The sequence below is a fragment of the Rissa tridactyla genome, chromosome 2 (assembly GCF_028500815.1).
Source record: "Rissa tridactyla isolate bRisTri1 chromosome 2, bRisTri1.patW.cur.20221130, whole genome shotgun sequence".
Lineage (NCBI taxonomy): Eukaryota > Metazoa > Chordata > Aves > Charadriiformes > Laridae > Rissa > Rissa tridactyla.
In genome coordinates, this window is record NC_071467.1 from 81,581,804 (window position 1) to 81,597,402 (window position 15,599).

The 15,599-nt window shown below is 42.3% G+C and overlaps 2 protein-coding genes across 6 annotated transcripts in view; both read right to left on the reverse strand.

Annotated features, from left to right (window-relative positions):
• Positions 1-1,519: 1,519 nt before the first annotated feature.
• ZNF622 (zinc finger protein 622) lies at positions 1,520-10,307 on the reverse strand. Of its 4 annotated transcripts, XR_008464755.1 has the most exons (10): positions 10,186-10,307; positions 9,203-9,293; positions 8,780-8,830; positions 7,247-7,855; positions 5,136-5,390; positions 4,281-4,443; positions 3,493-3,605; positions 2,978-3,059; positions 2,490-2,633; positions 1,720-1,856 (listed from the first exon to the last, which is right to left on the reverse strand). XR_008464755.1 is itself a non-coding variant. In XM_054190805.1 (9 exons), exons 4-9 carry the CDS (start codon positions 7,851-7,853, stop codon positions 1,729-1,731), a joined length of 1,410 nt encoding a protein of 469 aa, XP_054046780.1. In that variant the 5' UTR covers positions 7,854-7,855; positions 8,780-8,830; positions 9,203-9,293; positions 10,186-10,307; the 3' UTR covers positions 1,520-1,728. The 4 variants fall into 4 exon arrangements, 3 of the variants coding, with proteins under 3 accessions (XP_054046780.1, XP_054046781.1, XP_054046782.1); XM_054190805.1 differs by lacking the exon at positions 2,978-3,059 and having other exon boundaries at positions 1,520-1,856; XM_054190806.1 differs by lacking the exons at positions 2,978-3,059; positions 9,203-9,293 and having other exon boundaries at positions 1,520-1,856.
• A 165-nt stretch (positions 10,308-10,472) lies between these two features.
• The window catches only part of RETREG1 (reticulophagy regulator 1), a 71,127-nt gene continuing 66,000 nt past the window's right edge, over positions 10,473-15,599 (reverse strand). For both annotated transcript variants that reach the window (XM_054190802.1, XM_054190803.1), the window contains one exon: positions 10,473-14,776. In XM_054190802.1, the coding sequence (XP_054046777.1) occupies positions 14,265-14,776 (512 nt within the window). In that variant the 3' untranslated portion in view covers positions 10,473-14,264. The remainder of the gene's footprint in view (positions 14,777-15,599) is intronic.

Below are 15,599 nucleotides of genomic sequence, written 5' to 3' on the forward strand. Positions count from 1 at the left end.
ACTCATTTATCTACCCAACTTTAGTTCAAGATTTTGGACGCAAACACAGCCTTTCATTAAAATTCTCTGCTTCAGTTTTCCCTTAACTCAGATCTGTACTGTTTTTAATGTATTAGTCACTTGACTTAGTAAATGCTGCGTCAAATCTACCAACCTCCAATACTGATCAAGTTCTGTCTTCTCAGTAAAACCAGGAACAAGCAAAAAACTTCCAAGGCAGCATAACTTACTAAAAAAAGAAAAAAAGCCCAAACCCAAAACACCATGGACAAATCCACACAATAAAAATACATAGCATGCACCTCCATTGTGAAATGATCACTTTCCTAAGAGTCACATAAATATACCACTCTTTCAAGTGCTAATATACCAACAGTACTACTTTTTCTGAACTTTCTTCTTAGGGAGACTTTAGTGGATTATTTTAAGAAGTCAAAATATAGTGTTAATTGACACTCCCCCTACCACTGCCAGTGATATTATGCACACACTATTCACAGGCGAGGAAGAAAACGTATTAAAATCATGCCAATGAAAGCCACTACCAGGGAATGCAGAGTAATCCTAAAATGCAGAAGCGCAACTTAACTGTAACCAGCTGCAGCTGCCTTCACAATGAAAAGACACGCAAACAAATAGCAATTTTCCTGTGGCATACACTCACAGTGTCCAGCACACTACAGCTCGGGTCTTCATGAGCTAGGCTACACCTTTGTGTCTAAGTGCCCACCTCGTCACATGACGGTCAGAACTGGTACGGTCATGGAAGCTTTTAACATCTACACTACCAGGATCAACACTAGCGCTGCTGCCTCAGCTCTTTTACAAGCAGGTTTTCTCTACACCTGCCTGTAACAGTTCACCTGCTTAAGTGGGAGAGCGTGCCTCCACTCTAACCAATACGTGTCTTGGGTCACTTTCCTCCAAGAAGATCATACGAAACACCAGTACTCAACAGGAACAACAAAAGCTGACATCAATAGCGATTTCAGAGTTCTAATCAGGAAATCTTTAACAGATCATCAGATATTTTGACTGACATTCATCTAAACGTTTTGGTAATTTTCAGCAGCTTTTAGGTAATGAAAATTCATTAAATTCAACATAAAAAACCTGCACTATAAATTATTAATCCAGCCCATAGCTGACAAGTACAGTCAACTTCCAAGGACAATATTAATCCTGCAGTTATGTTTTACACCAGTGCAATTCTTCAAACAATTATCACTTAACCCTCCCAGAATCTCTGATCTCACATTTTCACCTCTACAGTGCCAGCTAGAAGTCCAAAACACCCAGCTAACTTATGCCTGGCATCACAAGTGAACACCTTCAATATATTCCATCTCAGGCTCTTAGATCTTGGACCTCCTCTTGGCCACATGCATTTTGCAGAATTGGAAACTGAGGATATTCAGATAAATGAAAATGCCAACTGCCCCACCGAAATGGACCGCACAGAGATGGGCAGCAAGACTATGCATGCATCTTCATTCATAGCCATGACTACTTTGCCACATTCCATTTAAGATACTTTATTTTTTAAGTTAGGTCAACCATTATTTCACTGGAAGAGACAAGCTCCCTGCTCTCCTCAGACAGGAATGCACACCAGCATACACATCCTCATTTGATAGGTACCAAGTCCATTTTAATAACAGAATCTTCGACCCAGAGACCATCAAATCCCCCTTCCCAAAACCAGTTGCATGCAGCTCTCTTGGGAACTCAAAATCTGACTTGCGCCCGGAAATGCATCTGCTTTGTAGCATTGTTACTCATTCCTGTCTTGAGCATCCACTTTGACTTCATCCTCTGCAGGTACTGCATATCACGCTGCTGAGCAAAGACTGCCCCTTCAGGGAGAGAGGAGGAAGAGAAAGAGGGAAAAATGTTTGTAAGATTACTTACTACTAATATGCAAATCAGTTAATTGTCCATTTAAATCGGCAGTTAGCTGTACGTTTTCCTTCACATACTGGGACACTTCTCACTCTTCTCTTGGGAAAGGCCAGTTCCCTCTATGAACACCCATCACCATTACCCATTACGAGAAAAGGTTGTTTTGCATTCCAGTGCGCGATTCTTTTATTTCAGAAGTGGATATAGATCCCTGCTCCCCAGCTGAAAAAGTATTCTAACTATCAAAGAGTGTTTTACGTTACATTATTAAATAGCGGGAGTAGTGGTTTTGGCAGGCAGAGAAAGGATTATTACCCTAGAAACCAACAAACCTTAGAAAATCAGCAAATATCACAAACACACGTGCTAATGAACTGAAAGGCTTGCACGGAAGCTGCACTGGATTTTAGACACAAACAATTTCCTACTACTTATTCTGCCTGGATATCAGGAATGAAAGGGAACTAACTTGAAGACAAACTACTGCATAAAACCCCACAAACGTGAAACAAACTCGACCTATTTAATTGTAGAGCGATGACGTCCTAGAGCCTCCTTCTCTGCAAAAACCTCAGACTGTCACTTACCTGTCTGACCTGTCCAGCCCAAAGCTCTGTACTGCTGCAACACCCGACCCACTGCTTTCTTATTTTTCGCAACAGCCACTGCTCTTGACAGACCAAATCGTTGCTTGTAGTATCTCATTAAAGAACGATGACCCACTCTTGCACCTGTTCAGAGGAAGGGATATCTTGTTATGCATAATGAAGCAGCTTCTGAAATGCAGTATTCAAGCACATTGTGAAAACTGTGGAAAATCCCTACGCTAAGAAATGCTTTTAAAAGGCCCAGAACCTTAAAAACTTTAGCACTATTAGGAACTCGGTGTTAACTCCTGTAAGAGCTGCTGTACTGCACTCTACCTTGAATAAAAAAAACGCCCAAAGAGTGCTGTTGTTCAAGAGGGCCTAAGCTCAAATAACAACCAGGCAGTTATCAGAAAAAAAAAATTAATTAGGGGAACGAGCAGAGAGGCAATGCTGTTTCAAGTAACCAGCTTCCCCCGGTTACTTACCAGGGAAGTAACTTGCTGACATTCAGGAAATCTGTAACTGCATAGTTGGCAGCACGTTTCAGAACGAAAGGGCTGAGGTCCCCTCATTCAAAAAACACCAAAACAAAAAAAATTGCAAGCAAGCGTGCCAAATACTATACAAGGCAAGAGTAAGGTTCTTTACTAAATTAGTTACCAGCTGACTTTCTGCAAAAACGACACTAGATAACCAAAGTTGCACTAAAGCAAGATATGGAAACTCTTGGAGCACACCGCAAGAGTCACATGTTAATGAAGAGGTAAAGCAGGCAAAGGAACCCCCCGCCCCAGTCCACATATATGTTAATGCTGAAGAAGCCGAACTACTTGGTAGTGAAAATAATGGAAGGTGAGGACAAAACTCCAAAGACACTAAGATGCAAAATCACTTTCTCCCTTGCCAAAGGAAAAACACAACGATGACCTATGCTGCAGGTAACGGCTGCAGCTGTGAGAAAGGCAGAGTAAGTTCCTCATAACACAAATCCTATGCCTACCTGAAGGAAGGATCAGCTCCATGGTGTCATCATCATAATCCAACTCTCTCTCTGCTGGGCGCTCTCCAGGCACCTCCACATCTTCCCCATCCTTGTGATCGGGGTAACTGCTCCTGTGGAAGAGCAGCAGTACATGGTTTATACATGGTGAGCAGCCACAGCTATCCAGACCCATTACACAGAAGAACTGCCATGTGCGGCTACAGCAAGCCACAAACATCATCACGTTTCACCTACCTTGGTTTGAGAGCTCTTCCCAGGAACATCCTGCCCTGAACAGAGGTTGAAGACAAGGGCCACCCTTCCTCCACCCTGTTCTATAACCCACCACGGTTCTGCTGCTGCACACTTAACAGCCACTTATGGTGAAAAGCCACCACTGTGCAGCTCACCAGCTCTGCACAGCTACTGAACGACCCCTCCAAGAAGTGCCTCTAAATCCACGTCACCATAACAGGAGGTATTTCTGACCTAAATAAACACAGCTTAGGATAAGTTACAGAAATCTCAACTGGAGGTCTCTAAATCAGAGCAGTTCTGTTTAGCTCCAGCTACTTTAAAAAAAAAAAAAAAATTTCCATGTAGGACTGGTGTTGTTGGTCACAGCAGAGGACAACAAATCATGTTGTTATGCGTATCTAGAAAAGTGGTGAACCAGCTACGCAAAATAAGCATCAGAACCAGAAACAGGGCTAAATTTTAAGAACAGGTAATAGTTTCTGATTTAATATTTAACTGTCCTTTTGCCTGTCCCCATCTGTGCTCCACTCAAACAAAAGCCTCCTCACCTAAAATCATAGAAGTCTGCAAATTCCAGGGCAGCATCTCCATCTGTGAAGAGTTTGCAGTGGCTTTTATCATTCATGTGAGCCTGTACGGCTTCTGTAGAGTAGAAGGATTTCCCTTTTTCGTTGCACCAGATGCAGATTTTCCCAACACCAATTTTCTCTCCTGTAGAAAACAATGACACTCCTATTGGTCTGAATAGAGCCTCCCTTGTCAATAATTAACATTTCTGTGATGTAGGCTTCCCAGCTTGAAAGCAGAGCCTTGAGCTCTTCATTTCCAGAAAAGCCCTGCTGTTCCTATGCTTTGACCATATGGCTCCAAGTCTGTGCATTTAAAGATTTCATATGACAAGGTATGGATCATTATGTATTCTCAATAACAAATTTCATACTTCAAATACAGCTTTCTACCTCCAAAATTGTTTTAGTCTCATCATTATCTGTAGTATTCAAGGAAGATAAATTTTTTTTCCTAGGTTATAGCTCTCTCACAAATATTGTAAACTGATGAAGGAAATACTTGTGACTTACAAGTACGATAACACAGTTCATACACACACTTTAGCAGTAGAGTTTTGTCCTAAATTTCATATTAGCTGAACAACTTTCTCAACATTAGAAAACCACATGAAACCTACAGGGTAGATGACCACATGTTTGCTCAGGGGGGTTTTCTCTCACTCTCCCTGGAAAGGCGGTGGTCCTGTTCATGATCAACATACTGAAATAGACAGCACTCATATTTTACACCAAAAAAAAAAAACCGAAAACATTTTAAGTCATACACCAGTGAAAATAAGCAATAAGAGTATAGAATTATCCTGATCAAAAATCAGAGGATGTTTACAGGCATACCCAGGTACTTGATTAGTCCTCTGAGATCCACAAGGTACTCTATGTCTGGAATGAAGAAACTGTGAACTTTTGTCATATGGGCCACATTTTTCGTGAGAGATCTTGAATGGTGGGGACAGAACAAGCAGTCCGTGACTGGTATGGCCCCAACAGCAGGAGTGCTTTCAGCTTCTGCCTGCTCCCCCTCTTCTTCTCCCACACTTTCCATCTCTTCTTCAGAGCCAATGTCTTCATCGGAATCCATATCTTCCCAGTCTTTTAAAAAGAAAAATAAATTATTTATATGATTACTTCTCCAAAGCAAAACAAGTCCCCGTTAAGTTAGAAAAAGTTATCATAGAAAATATTGCATTTTCCACTCTTGCAGCTAAGTGCCACACAGTCACTTCAAGGTGCAAAAATATACTATTGCCACTAAAACACATTTCTTTGTGAGATGCACAGCAAATCTCAAGTCTACTCATAAAAAAGTTGGCAGATCCAATATTTCTTTTCCCCTTCATTTTCTCAACTATTAACACTTTATTGCCATTTCAAAGCCTTAAATTTAATTCAGCACAGCACAAGAATGCATGCATGGTTCATTAAAAACAATACAACTCCGTCAGAATCATGAAAATACTCATTTCCAGCAGTGACTCAGCAGTGAGTGAAAACACACTCCTGTTCACACATACATCTTTAACAACAGAGAAGACCAAAGCCAGCTGCCACAGATATACTATGTTACATTATACATTAGTATATACCAAGATATACTAACAATTTTACACATTTGCAAGATTACTGCAGAGCTCATTAATGGACAGACGAACCAGCAATCTGATTGTACTGCTAGACAAGTCCAGAAATCTTTTTTAAGAAGCTCAGATCTGGGGCAGTGAGCACTTCCCAGTACTCTATTCCTACTGGTCCCCTTCCAACTGCCATGAGCACAGAGTGTTTGAGAACAGGGAACATGGTGCTCCCCAGCGTTGTAGTCTGCTAATTAGAGATATTTGCTGTAGGATATAGTTTAATGATTTTAAAAGCCTGACACTGAATTAACAGGACTTGTAGGAAACATTCCTAGACAAACACTTAAAAGGGAAATTGACATTCAGAAACCTACTGAGATTTTAGCATTAGAATTTATGACTAACACATTAATACAAAACTGGTGGAAGCCGGCTCCTTCTTTAGATGTTAAGATACACGTTCAGAGGTGTACGTTTCTTCTCCTATAGAACAGGTTCCCTGAATTGCAACTGAAATTTCACCAGCATAAAACTACTGTAACAGACATAATAACATGACACAACGGGTTCAGTAACGAAGTGGTCCCACTTCATTCATACCTGTCCCCTTGCTGCAGTTTAATCACCCCATTCAATCGCTCCAACAGATGCCTTTGGAGCTGCACTGTAAACTACAGCACTGAAAGCACCCAGGTTAAGAACAACCCTTTTTTGGGAATTCTGTAGCTCTGATCTTTTCAGTTGTCCACTTTTCAGGCTAACCTCCAATGATGAGCTGTACCTGCACAAGCGGCAAGGGTGACGCATCAGGAACAGGCAGTTGGGGCGGCCACCCTTAAACCAGTTTTAATGTAGATGCCAACATGCTGAGAAGCTATGCCACACAGTGTCAGGTTAAGGAGCAAACTTTCTCCTCTGATCTTGGTGGGCAGAGAAAAACAAAACCACCCCCACCTCCCTTCAACAGATCAGTAAAGTGATTGATGGGACAATAAGCAAATGGTCATGACTGGATTTTTGCTCATCTACTTTTCAGAAGTAGTTTTAGGGTAACCTTTTATGTTAGCCTTCCTTAAAGGAAACTTCCCCTGGAGTTTCATGTGGAAAATAACGCTCATATTAGTAAGTGTTAATATTGAACCTTCACAGGCATTAGCGTCTTGCACAGCTGGCAGTTCAGACATTAACCCCGAGTCCTTAACTGCAAGCATGGGCCAACCTTAACTCCACTGTTAACCTGAAAATTGAATCAACAGGAAGACCTTTCATGATGGAAAATGCTGTACTACTGCAGAAACAGAAGGAGGATTTTATACAAAACCAACAATGTACCTTACCCCAAGCTATCTCTTGTCAGTAAGTTTACTGCCTTACCTTCTTCCATATCCTCTTCTTCCTCTGCTTGTTGTTTGGCCAGCTTCTTGGCTTGCTGTTCAAACCACTGTAGCCGTGGAGGTTTTTCCGATCGTTCTCTACTCTGTGATAAGCTGGTGCTTCCCGTTGAAACTGGAGAGCCGCTTGCATTACTAGGAGGTAAAGGTGTCTTCTTTGGAGATGAAGATGGCTGAGCTCTGATGGCCTGCTGAATAGCTGCGTTCATTTCATCTTTGTTTACACTCTCCGGGGCCAGCCCCTTTTCCAGGTTCTTTTCATTTAATATTTTCACCTTCTTGCTGACAGCTTGAACAGCTTTCTTCTCCAACTCCAGGTGCTTCTTGGACTTCAAGTGATTCTCGTAGGCATTGAAGGTAGAGAACCTCTTGCTGCAAACTGTGCAGTAAGTGGCAGTGATTTTGTTCTGCTCCTCTGCTACTGCTCTCTGCGCTAGGACTCTCTCTTGGAAATTCTCTGCAGTGACAGGAGGCATGTCAGCAACCTTACGCTTCAGGTTGTATCTATGCCAGTCAGTTTTGTAATGGGCACGCTGAATGTCAGCATCCTTGAAAGCCACACGGCAAGTGATACAAGTGTAGGTTGCCATCACTAAAAAGTGGGGAAAAAATAATAATTATGCTAACAGAGATAAGTAACAGCCACAAAAAAACTCCAAACACAACATCCTGACAGCACCCATGTAAGGCAGCATCAGAGATACAGTTCTCCTACAGAATTAAATTTATTAAACACCAGCATTAGCAAACAGCATGTTACGTACGAGAAGGAACAAAAAAAATACAAGACTCTGATACAGTTATCAGATATTACTAATACCACAGCAGCACCAGAGCATCCCAGCTCTGGACCCTGCACTCACTGTGATTGTCAGGGCTTGGACACAGAACAAGAGGGTTCCCTAGAAGCAGCACTTTGAAAGCACCGAGCTTTTTACTGGAGATCAGAAACTAAAGGTTCTTATCAAGTTAGTTTTCTGCCAACTATAGGCTTTTGAGGAGACTAGTGATTTCTCCAAAATAAGGGTAAAAAGGGAAAACCTGCTTTCATGTTTATTTTCCATTTTCCACAGCCTTATCAAATGGAAAAAAAAATAAAAAATAAACCCCTCTCAGCTTTTTTGGAGCAGTGCATGTGCCGTTGACAACACTTTATGCCCCAGAATTGTTAACCTGGAGATGTAGCCAGTCATGCCTAGATTTAGCACTTGAAGCCACTGTTGCCACTGGTCTTCCTCCACTTCCCACCATCCAGCTGAGCTGCATTACTGGGGCTGTCAAAGGGCAATTGGAGGGCAGTGACCTGTAACTGATGCTGTCAAAGCCATACATTTCCTTCCTTTAGTTAACGAAACTTTTTTTTTTTTCTAAACAAAGTTGATGGAATCTCTTGAACACTCCAAAAGCAAAAAAGCATTTTCTAGCTGGAGACCACTAAAGTCACCCCGCCACCCCCATCTTTTAACTGATTTAGAAAAAACATAGTTTAACCTGGAAAAAAAAAAAGAAATAATACCTCAGGAGGAGAGGGTCTGAAGGCAGGCAGAGGAACAGCAGCTCCCAGAAACTACAAACAGGGAGAAGCCATGGTGAAAAACACAAATAAGCACAGAGCTGAAAGGTACTTTATGACATACTCATTCCCTGGAAGAACTGGACTCCTAATTTACTGCTTGTGTTATCTGTAATCCTACAGTGATGGAAAATACATAACAGAAAATAAAGGCCATGCTAATTTATTTTAAATACTATAAGCATCTATTATTGTAACACATGCATCTTGTTTCAGGGGAAAATGCACTCTGCCTATTGAGGGATCCCTACTGCTCCCCGATGCATTTCCCTCCCACCTGCAGAACTTTCTACCCCTTTCCTAGCCCATGCAGGTATTTTACTGACATAAAGCAACTGACACAGAATCACATTTGCTGCTACTCACAAAATCTTTGCAGAAACCTCTGGGACAGAACAGTTTGATCCAGTCTATTACAGATAGACAGCAGCTACACACCAGATCACCCTGGGGGTGACTGAAAAAAACCCCAAAAAACGAATCAGAAGAAGAGATATGTAACTGAGACCATCTAAAACCATAAACCTTCACATCTGACTACTAAGTGGAGAAATAACATCTAAAATTCAAGCTGCAAAGAGCAGAAAAAGCACCTACAGAATCCCATGTAGTTACGCCAACACTTCCCACTTCCCATCACCCACCTGAGCTTTCCCGCACCTCTTCAACCTGCAAAACCAAAACGCAGAATTTTCCCCTGTGTGGGGCTCAGGAAAACCAAACTTAAGGCACTCACGAGCCTTCAGCCCAAGGCACAGCCAAGCCCTTCAAGACAAATCTTGTTCCCCCCACAGAGACTTTTGTACAGCTGATTTTAGATACTGTTATTTGAATTTAAATCGAATCAGTGTCTGTAAGACTGACACAAGACACAAAGGCCTGACTAACAGGCAGGTGCCCAGAGAAGCTGTGGATGCCCCATCCCTGGAAGTGTTCAAGGCCAGGCTGGATGTGGCTTTGAGCAGCCTGGTCTGGCGGGAGGTGTCCCTGCCCATGGCTGGGGGGTTGGAACTAGATGGTCTTTAAGACCCCTTCCAACCCGAACCGTTCTACGACTCCACGATTATACGGACACCAGAAGTGACAGCACAACTTAAACCCGAGAGGAAAAAATACAATAAACCAAAACAAAACACGAGAAGGGGCACAGGCGGAAGCCGTGACCCTCCAGACGTGGCCCAGAGGGCGGCTCCGCCATGAGGCGGGCAACCGGCACCCCCAGGACGCGCGTCCCAACGGCCGCGCCCCGGGGCCGGGCCGGGCCGGGCCTCGCCTCACCCTCCCCTCCCCTCCAGCCCCGTCGGGACTAAGCCGCCCCGACCACCGCCAGGCCCTGCTGGGACACGCACCTGCCGCCCGTGGGGCAAAAGATCCCCCCGCGGCCTAGCTGCCGGCACCCGCGGAGAAGAAGGAGGAAGAAGACGCCGCGTAGCGCCGGGCAGGAAGGGCAGGGCCCGTCCGCTTCCGCCCGGCGCCGCCGCCGCTAGCGCCCCCTGTCGGCGCGGAGGCCCCGCAGCGCCGCCTGCCCGCCCCGCCCCTGGGGGAACCGTGGGAGCGGCGGGAACTCGCTGGGTTTTGTGTTGGTTATTGCCCCCCCCCCCCCCCCCCCAATTTTTGGAACAAACATACAATTAGATATGGTGAAAGATAAAAACTAACACATATTTATTAAATGGTTTTTACAAACAATATAATAATTCCATGTTTACAAAATAGTAATCAGGCTAGGTAAAGTGCTGCAAAATATTTTAAATAAAGACATTTTGTAGTTTTCCAGTTTCTGGTTACCCGGACGGGTGGTGTGTTACTGACTGTGACGCTGCTCGTGTGCTGAGAACAGACATGGAGACTACGGGGAGGTTGTTCAGGAGGCTCAAACCACCTGGGAAAAGTGCAAAACGAACAAAAAACAAGTAAAACGAGTATTTCTTCAAATCCTATTCTTTGGGTTAAAATTATTTCCCCTCCTCTGCATAGAATAATTGGGGTTTTTTTCATGAAAAAACTGAAGAAGGGTCAGTAGGTGTGTGGTACATAGATGGAGGAAGCCCCCAGTGCTGAAAGTGGGTGTTTTTACGCTGGATTTGACAGACTTAAGGCCGCTGATCAAATGGCGCCCGCTCCCGTCTGTCACTCTGAGGTACTAAGGCAGGGGGACATTTCCCAATGACGAAGGACCGAGCTGCGTCCCGCAGACCCTGCCGTGACACGGGCCGTTCTCCTCCAGCAGGGATGCTGAAGGCGCCACTGCAGGGCGAGCAGAAATACACCCTCCTGCAAAAATATGCCTCCCCATTCTCGATTTACTACCAGGTAACGCAGGCAGGAATCACCCTACGGCACAGTCGTACCCCGTGTCACCCCGGGGGCACTTGCCACACTCTCTGCTCTCACCCTTGTCACTGACAGCGCTGCCTTTCGACTGGAAACTGCACATAAGCAGGTATCCCGAGGAACAAATGCTTGTTTCGAAGCTCCGTGCTACCCCGTCCTGGCTTGCTTTTCTCCCTGCCCCTCTGTTCCCTTCTGGAAGACGGGAAGGTGATGGCCAGTACTCGGCAGGAAAGATGCTGTGGACCACTGTGATGGGAATTTTTAAGTAACCGGTATTTTGTGGCTGCTGACAGAATACACCAAAATGAAGGGAATACAGCAAAATGAAGGTTTCCTCGGGGGATTTCCAACTGAAGGCAGCGTGGAAGGAAGGGATCTCACCAAGGAGAGAAACATTTTCTTTTTTGTTCTGTGGTCAAACTGCTGGCAGTGGAATGTATTGTGTCCGAGCAAAGTGTTTTGTTTGTGGTTGGCTGGGGGGGAAGAGGTAATTTTCTGCAGAAAACTAAGCATCCTTCCACTACCAAAGGAGGAATATTAAACGTTACAGAATTACCTTCTTCCCATTACACAGTATTTAGGAGCTTGAATGTAATCTACTACCACGAGAACAAAAAAATAAAATTCTAAAGACAAATAAGCAATTATGCCCCTAAACTTTAATGATTCGCTTGTTCAAGTTTTGCTTTGTTTTTCTTTCTGAAAAAAAAAAAGAAATAAAAATTGAGACTCGTACTGGAGAAAAACTGATCTATTTTTCTATCTTGAAACCAGAAAATGGATCATTTACAAAAAGTCTGAGAAACTCCTCCAACTGCTTTTCCTTCTTGATCTAATCTATTATTCTAGAAGAGTGCCCCTGCGTTACGTACTTCTATAACCACAAGTATTCTTCATAAAACAACAATAAAGTGCACGCTGTTGTAATGCTGCCATTGACAGCCAGCTAGTCCGTCCCATCGATCTGCTCCAGAAGAGCCTGTGAAGGATGTGATGGCTCCCTCCCGCCGCTCCCCGGCCCCTAGCCCCTTTCCCCTCCTGGCCCCCAGTGCTCCCGCACAAGGACGCCCACAGTTGTCTGGGTGTCCTGCAAAGCTTCATCAGCAACTTGGAAGTTGTACTCTTCTAACTCTATAGATTGTCCTAATCGTGCAGCAAGGAAACGAGGCTTTGAACTCATCCGAGAAATTTAAACGGCCTTTAAACGGACTGATTTCCCAGCAAAAGCTGCTTTTATTTTTTCTCAAACTGAGAAGAGCAGGCTGGCTGGTGGAAGCTAAAAAGGAAACTTAGCAACCAACGCTTTGGAAAGTGACATGGCCATGGTTTTTTCATCATTTCCAGGAACTTGCTTTTAATGCTAAGATGTTCTAATTTCAAAAGCTGTATCTCGTGGGATCTATATCCAGCATCCACTTTGTAATGGATTTGATAATGAAGGCACAGGCTCACTTTTTTACTGGTAAAGGACAGCAAACACGGTCAATATGCATTACTGACACAAAAGCACAAGCAACGATAAAGCCAGTGTCAAAAATTCTCAGCATCTTTCCTTTCACTACACTCTTTTTGGCCATCTGCCTATTTTTTCACCTCGGAAAGAGAAACAAATTGAAGTGGAGTTAACTTCAAACACAGGTTTACCTACACATACATGTTAGTGGAAGATTTTGTATAATCTGTTGCTGTACTTCCTGAGGGTCCTGGATGACAGCATTCACCTCTTCAAATGCCAGCAAATGGAAAATCACTTGAGTAGTAACAGCAGCTGACATGGTCCCTCAACTTTGCTAACGGTTTACATCACATTAAAAAAACTAGCTTTACTTCTTCCTAATTCTTTGATTACTATTGCTTGTTATTACAATTTAATTTGTCACAGGTGAACAAAAAAGCCCTAGAAAAAGTTAAATAAGTTACCTGCTTAAGATCCCATGCCACTCACTGAGCATGTGTGGAGTTTAAACTGGCAAATAATTTAAACAAGTTATTTTTTGTTTGCTTTAAATTACGTGCCAAGAAGAAGATTCTGAGTGTCTTCTATAGCAAATAACCTCGCCGAATACTTTTCAGTATCTTAAAAGATTCAGCTTGCAACAGAACTTTTGTTGCAAGTAATGGCAGCTGTCCTGGGGAAAAAAAAAAAACAAAACAAACCAAAACCCACAGAATCTTGAATTAAGGAAGTGGCACCTAATAAAGCCTTTTTTTTGTTTTTGTTTTTGTTTTTTTTGTTTACCTCTAACCTCTGTTCCAAACAATAACTACCCTCACCTGCTCCCAAAAAGGTGTTCAGTTTACATGATATTAACTCTTAAATATAAAAATGTGTTGGCTGACTTTACATGGGCAATACTGCCAAGGACCAGACTCTATCAAGGAACACAGCAGGTGGTCAGTCAAACAGCATGCCACTTTACAACTCTACAAGCCTAAAACAGCAAAAAACTTGGAAATGCATCACCATATCCAAAATAATTCAAAGGTTTTAAGTATGAAATCAAATTCTTTGACAGTGTTGCACACATATTTAAACTAGAGTTGTGCCAATTGAAGTGTTTCATATATAGCAGATGCACTACACATAATGCTAACTGCAGGGATTCATACTTTTTGGTACCATTGAAGGAGGTGAGATTTATTTAATCTCATTGCAGTCCTCTGATAACTTACCCTCCCAGTGTGAATCATTAATTGTATTACATGGTTGGCACCCAAGAGTAAATAAACTGCCGATGTTGAAAATTTGGCTCAGGACCCCAAAATACATGGTTAGCAAAAAGACAAAAAAACCCCTCTCCCCCAATTCTTTTGAACAACTGACCTCCAACACTCATCTGCAACCAAACAGTGGATAGATAATTCATTTCCATGCTATTACATTGAGGTATAACTACCAGAAACATTAAACTATCAGTATCAGCTGATATTTATCCAGTTAATTCACTCTGCATAAGGGAAATTATTATAACACATCTAAAGGGACAGTTAAAGCTTACAGCTCAGAATTTTCTTTTTTTTTTTTTTTTTGCATTTGATTTTTTTGTGTGTTTTATGTTTAATTTCTTCTATGTTACCAGCTGCAATTTCCAGGTTAATGACTTCCGAGCAGATTTGAAAGGAAACCTGAAGATTTTTTCTTTTCCTGGGATTCTGCTTCTTGGCCTTGTGAAAGTCCCAATTCTTTCTCAATCTGCTCAAGCTCAGACTGGTCAAGCAGTTCAAAATCATCAGCTTCCTCTGTGTCTGTCTCCTCGCTCAAACTGGGCACTGCATGTGAGGGGGCTTGCTGGGCGGACTGCAACTGGTCTTTGATGGCAGCAGACACTGCGGCTGCGATGACATCCCCAGCAATTCCACTCATTAAATTAAAGGTTTGGTCACTGGTCAAAGGCAAGGAGAGCCCTGCAGTCGACGGTCTCTCTTTACTCTGTCTGGAAGCGTGATCCACCTTGAAATACGTTTGTTCTTTTTTTCGTTTTTGCTGGACGGGCATACCGATGCTTGAGTCATCATCATCATTTGTTCCAGCACCATTTTCTAAAGAAGGAAATTCTGAAAGATCTCTAGCGAAAGCTTCTTCATGATCACTAGGTCGGTCAAAATCTATTACAGGATGAACACAAGGAAACAGTGTTAGCAAACATGACAGGCTTCTTCCAAAAAAAGCAGCCAAATGTAAAAATGCAATTGGTAAATTCTCCTTTGAATACATTTACGAATCCATAGAAGACGACTAATCCACTAGTAGTCTTATGTAGTCTTAATGCAGAGGAGCTTTGTGTTACATCTAAAATAAAACGGTTTTAAGGTCGTAAACCTACTTACCACAAGTCACCTGGTATCAACGTAACTCAGAAAGTTATTTGAGGATAATATCTTTTTTAAATGGTACCCAGCTGTATATGAAACAAGCCATGCAAATCTTTAGCACAGCCAGTCCTAAATACACCAGCCACATAAAGTCCTAAAATTTGTAATGTCACAACAGGTCTTTAAACATTTTTCTTTACAATCTATATAAATTACAAATATGTCTGTATGAATGTATTACAAGCCTTTAAAACACTTGTAGAATAAAAAAGAATGTTTACATGCTTAAATAAAGATATAAAACCAATACAAACAATTAATTTATAAGTTTTTCCTTTCTTGGCCAATGCTTGTATTAAATAGGAAACAGAAAACAGAAACTCTACACATGACTAACATAGTTTCACATTTTAAAGAGGATAAAAAGCAGAATGTGAACAAATAGAAGATTAGATTTTAATGACTGCATTAATAGCATGATATTTCTTACTATAAATGCGTAAAATATACTGACCACAGTACATGGCATGTGGAAGAGACCTGAGGGAATATTTTCATCTAGTGTTTGAATGAGAAGGTAAAAATTAATCAGTTTGAACTTACTTTCTATGAAAAC

Excerpts from the sequence above, each read along its gene's own strand:
- ZNF622 (XM_054190806.1), bottom strand. The coding sequence starts at position 7,853 with ATGGCAACCTACACTTGTATCACTTGCCGTGTGGCTTTCAAGGATGCT. Across the intron at positions 5,391-7,246 it reads AGAAGAGGATATGGAAGAAG|ACTGGGAAGATATGGATTCC; the intron begins GTAAGGCAGTAA and ends TCTTTTTAAAAG. Across the intron at positions 1,857-2,489 it reads GGGCTGGACAGGTCAGACAG|GGGCAGTCTTTGCTCAGCAG; the intron begins GTAAGTGACAGT and ends CTCTCCCTGAAG.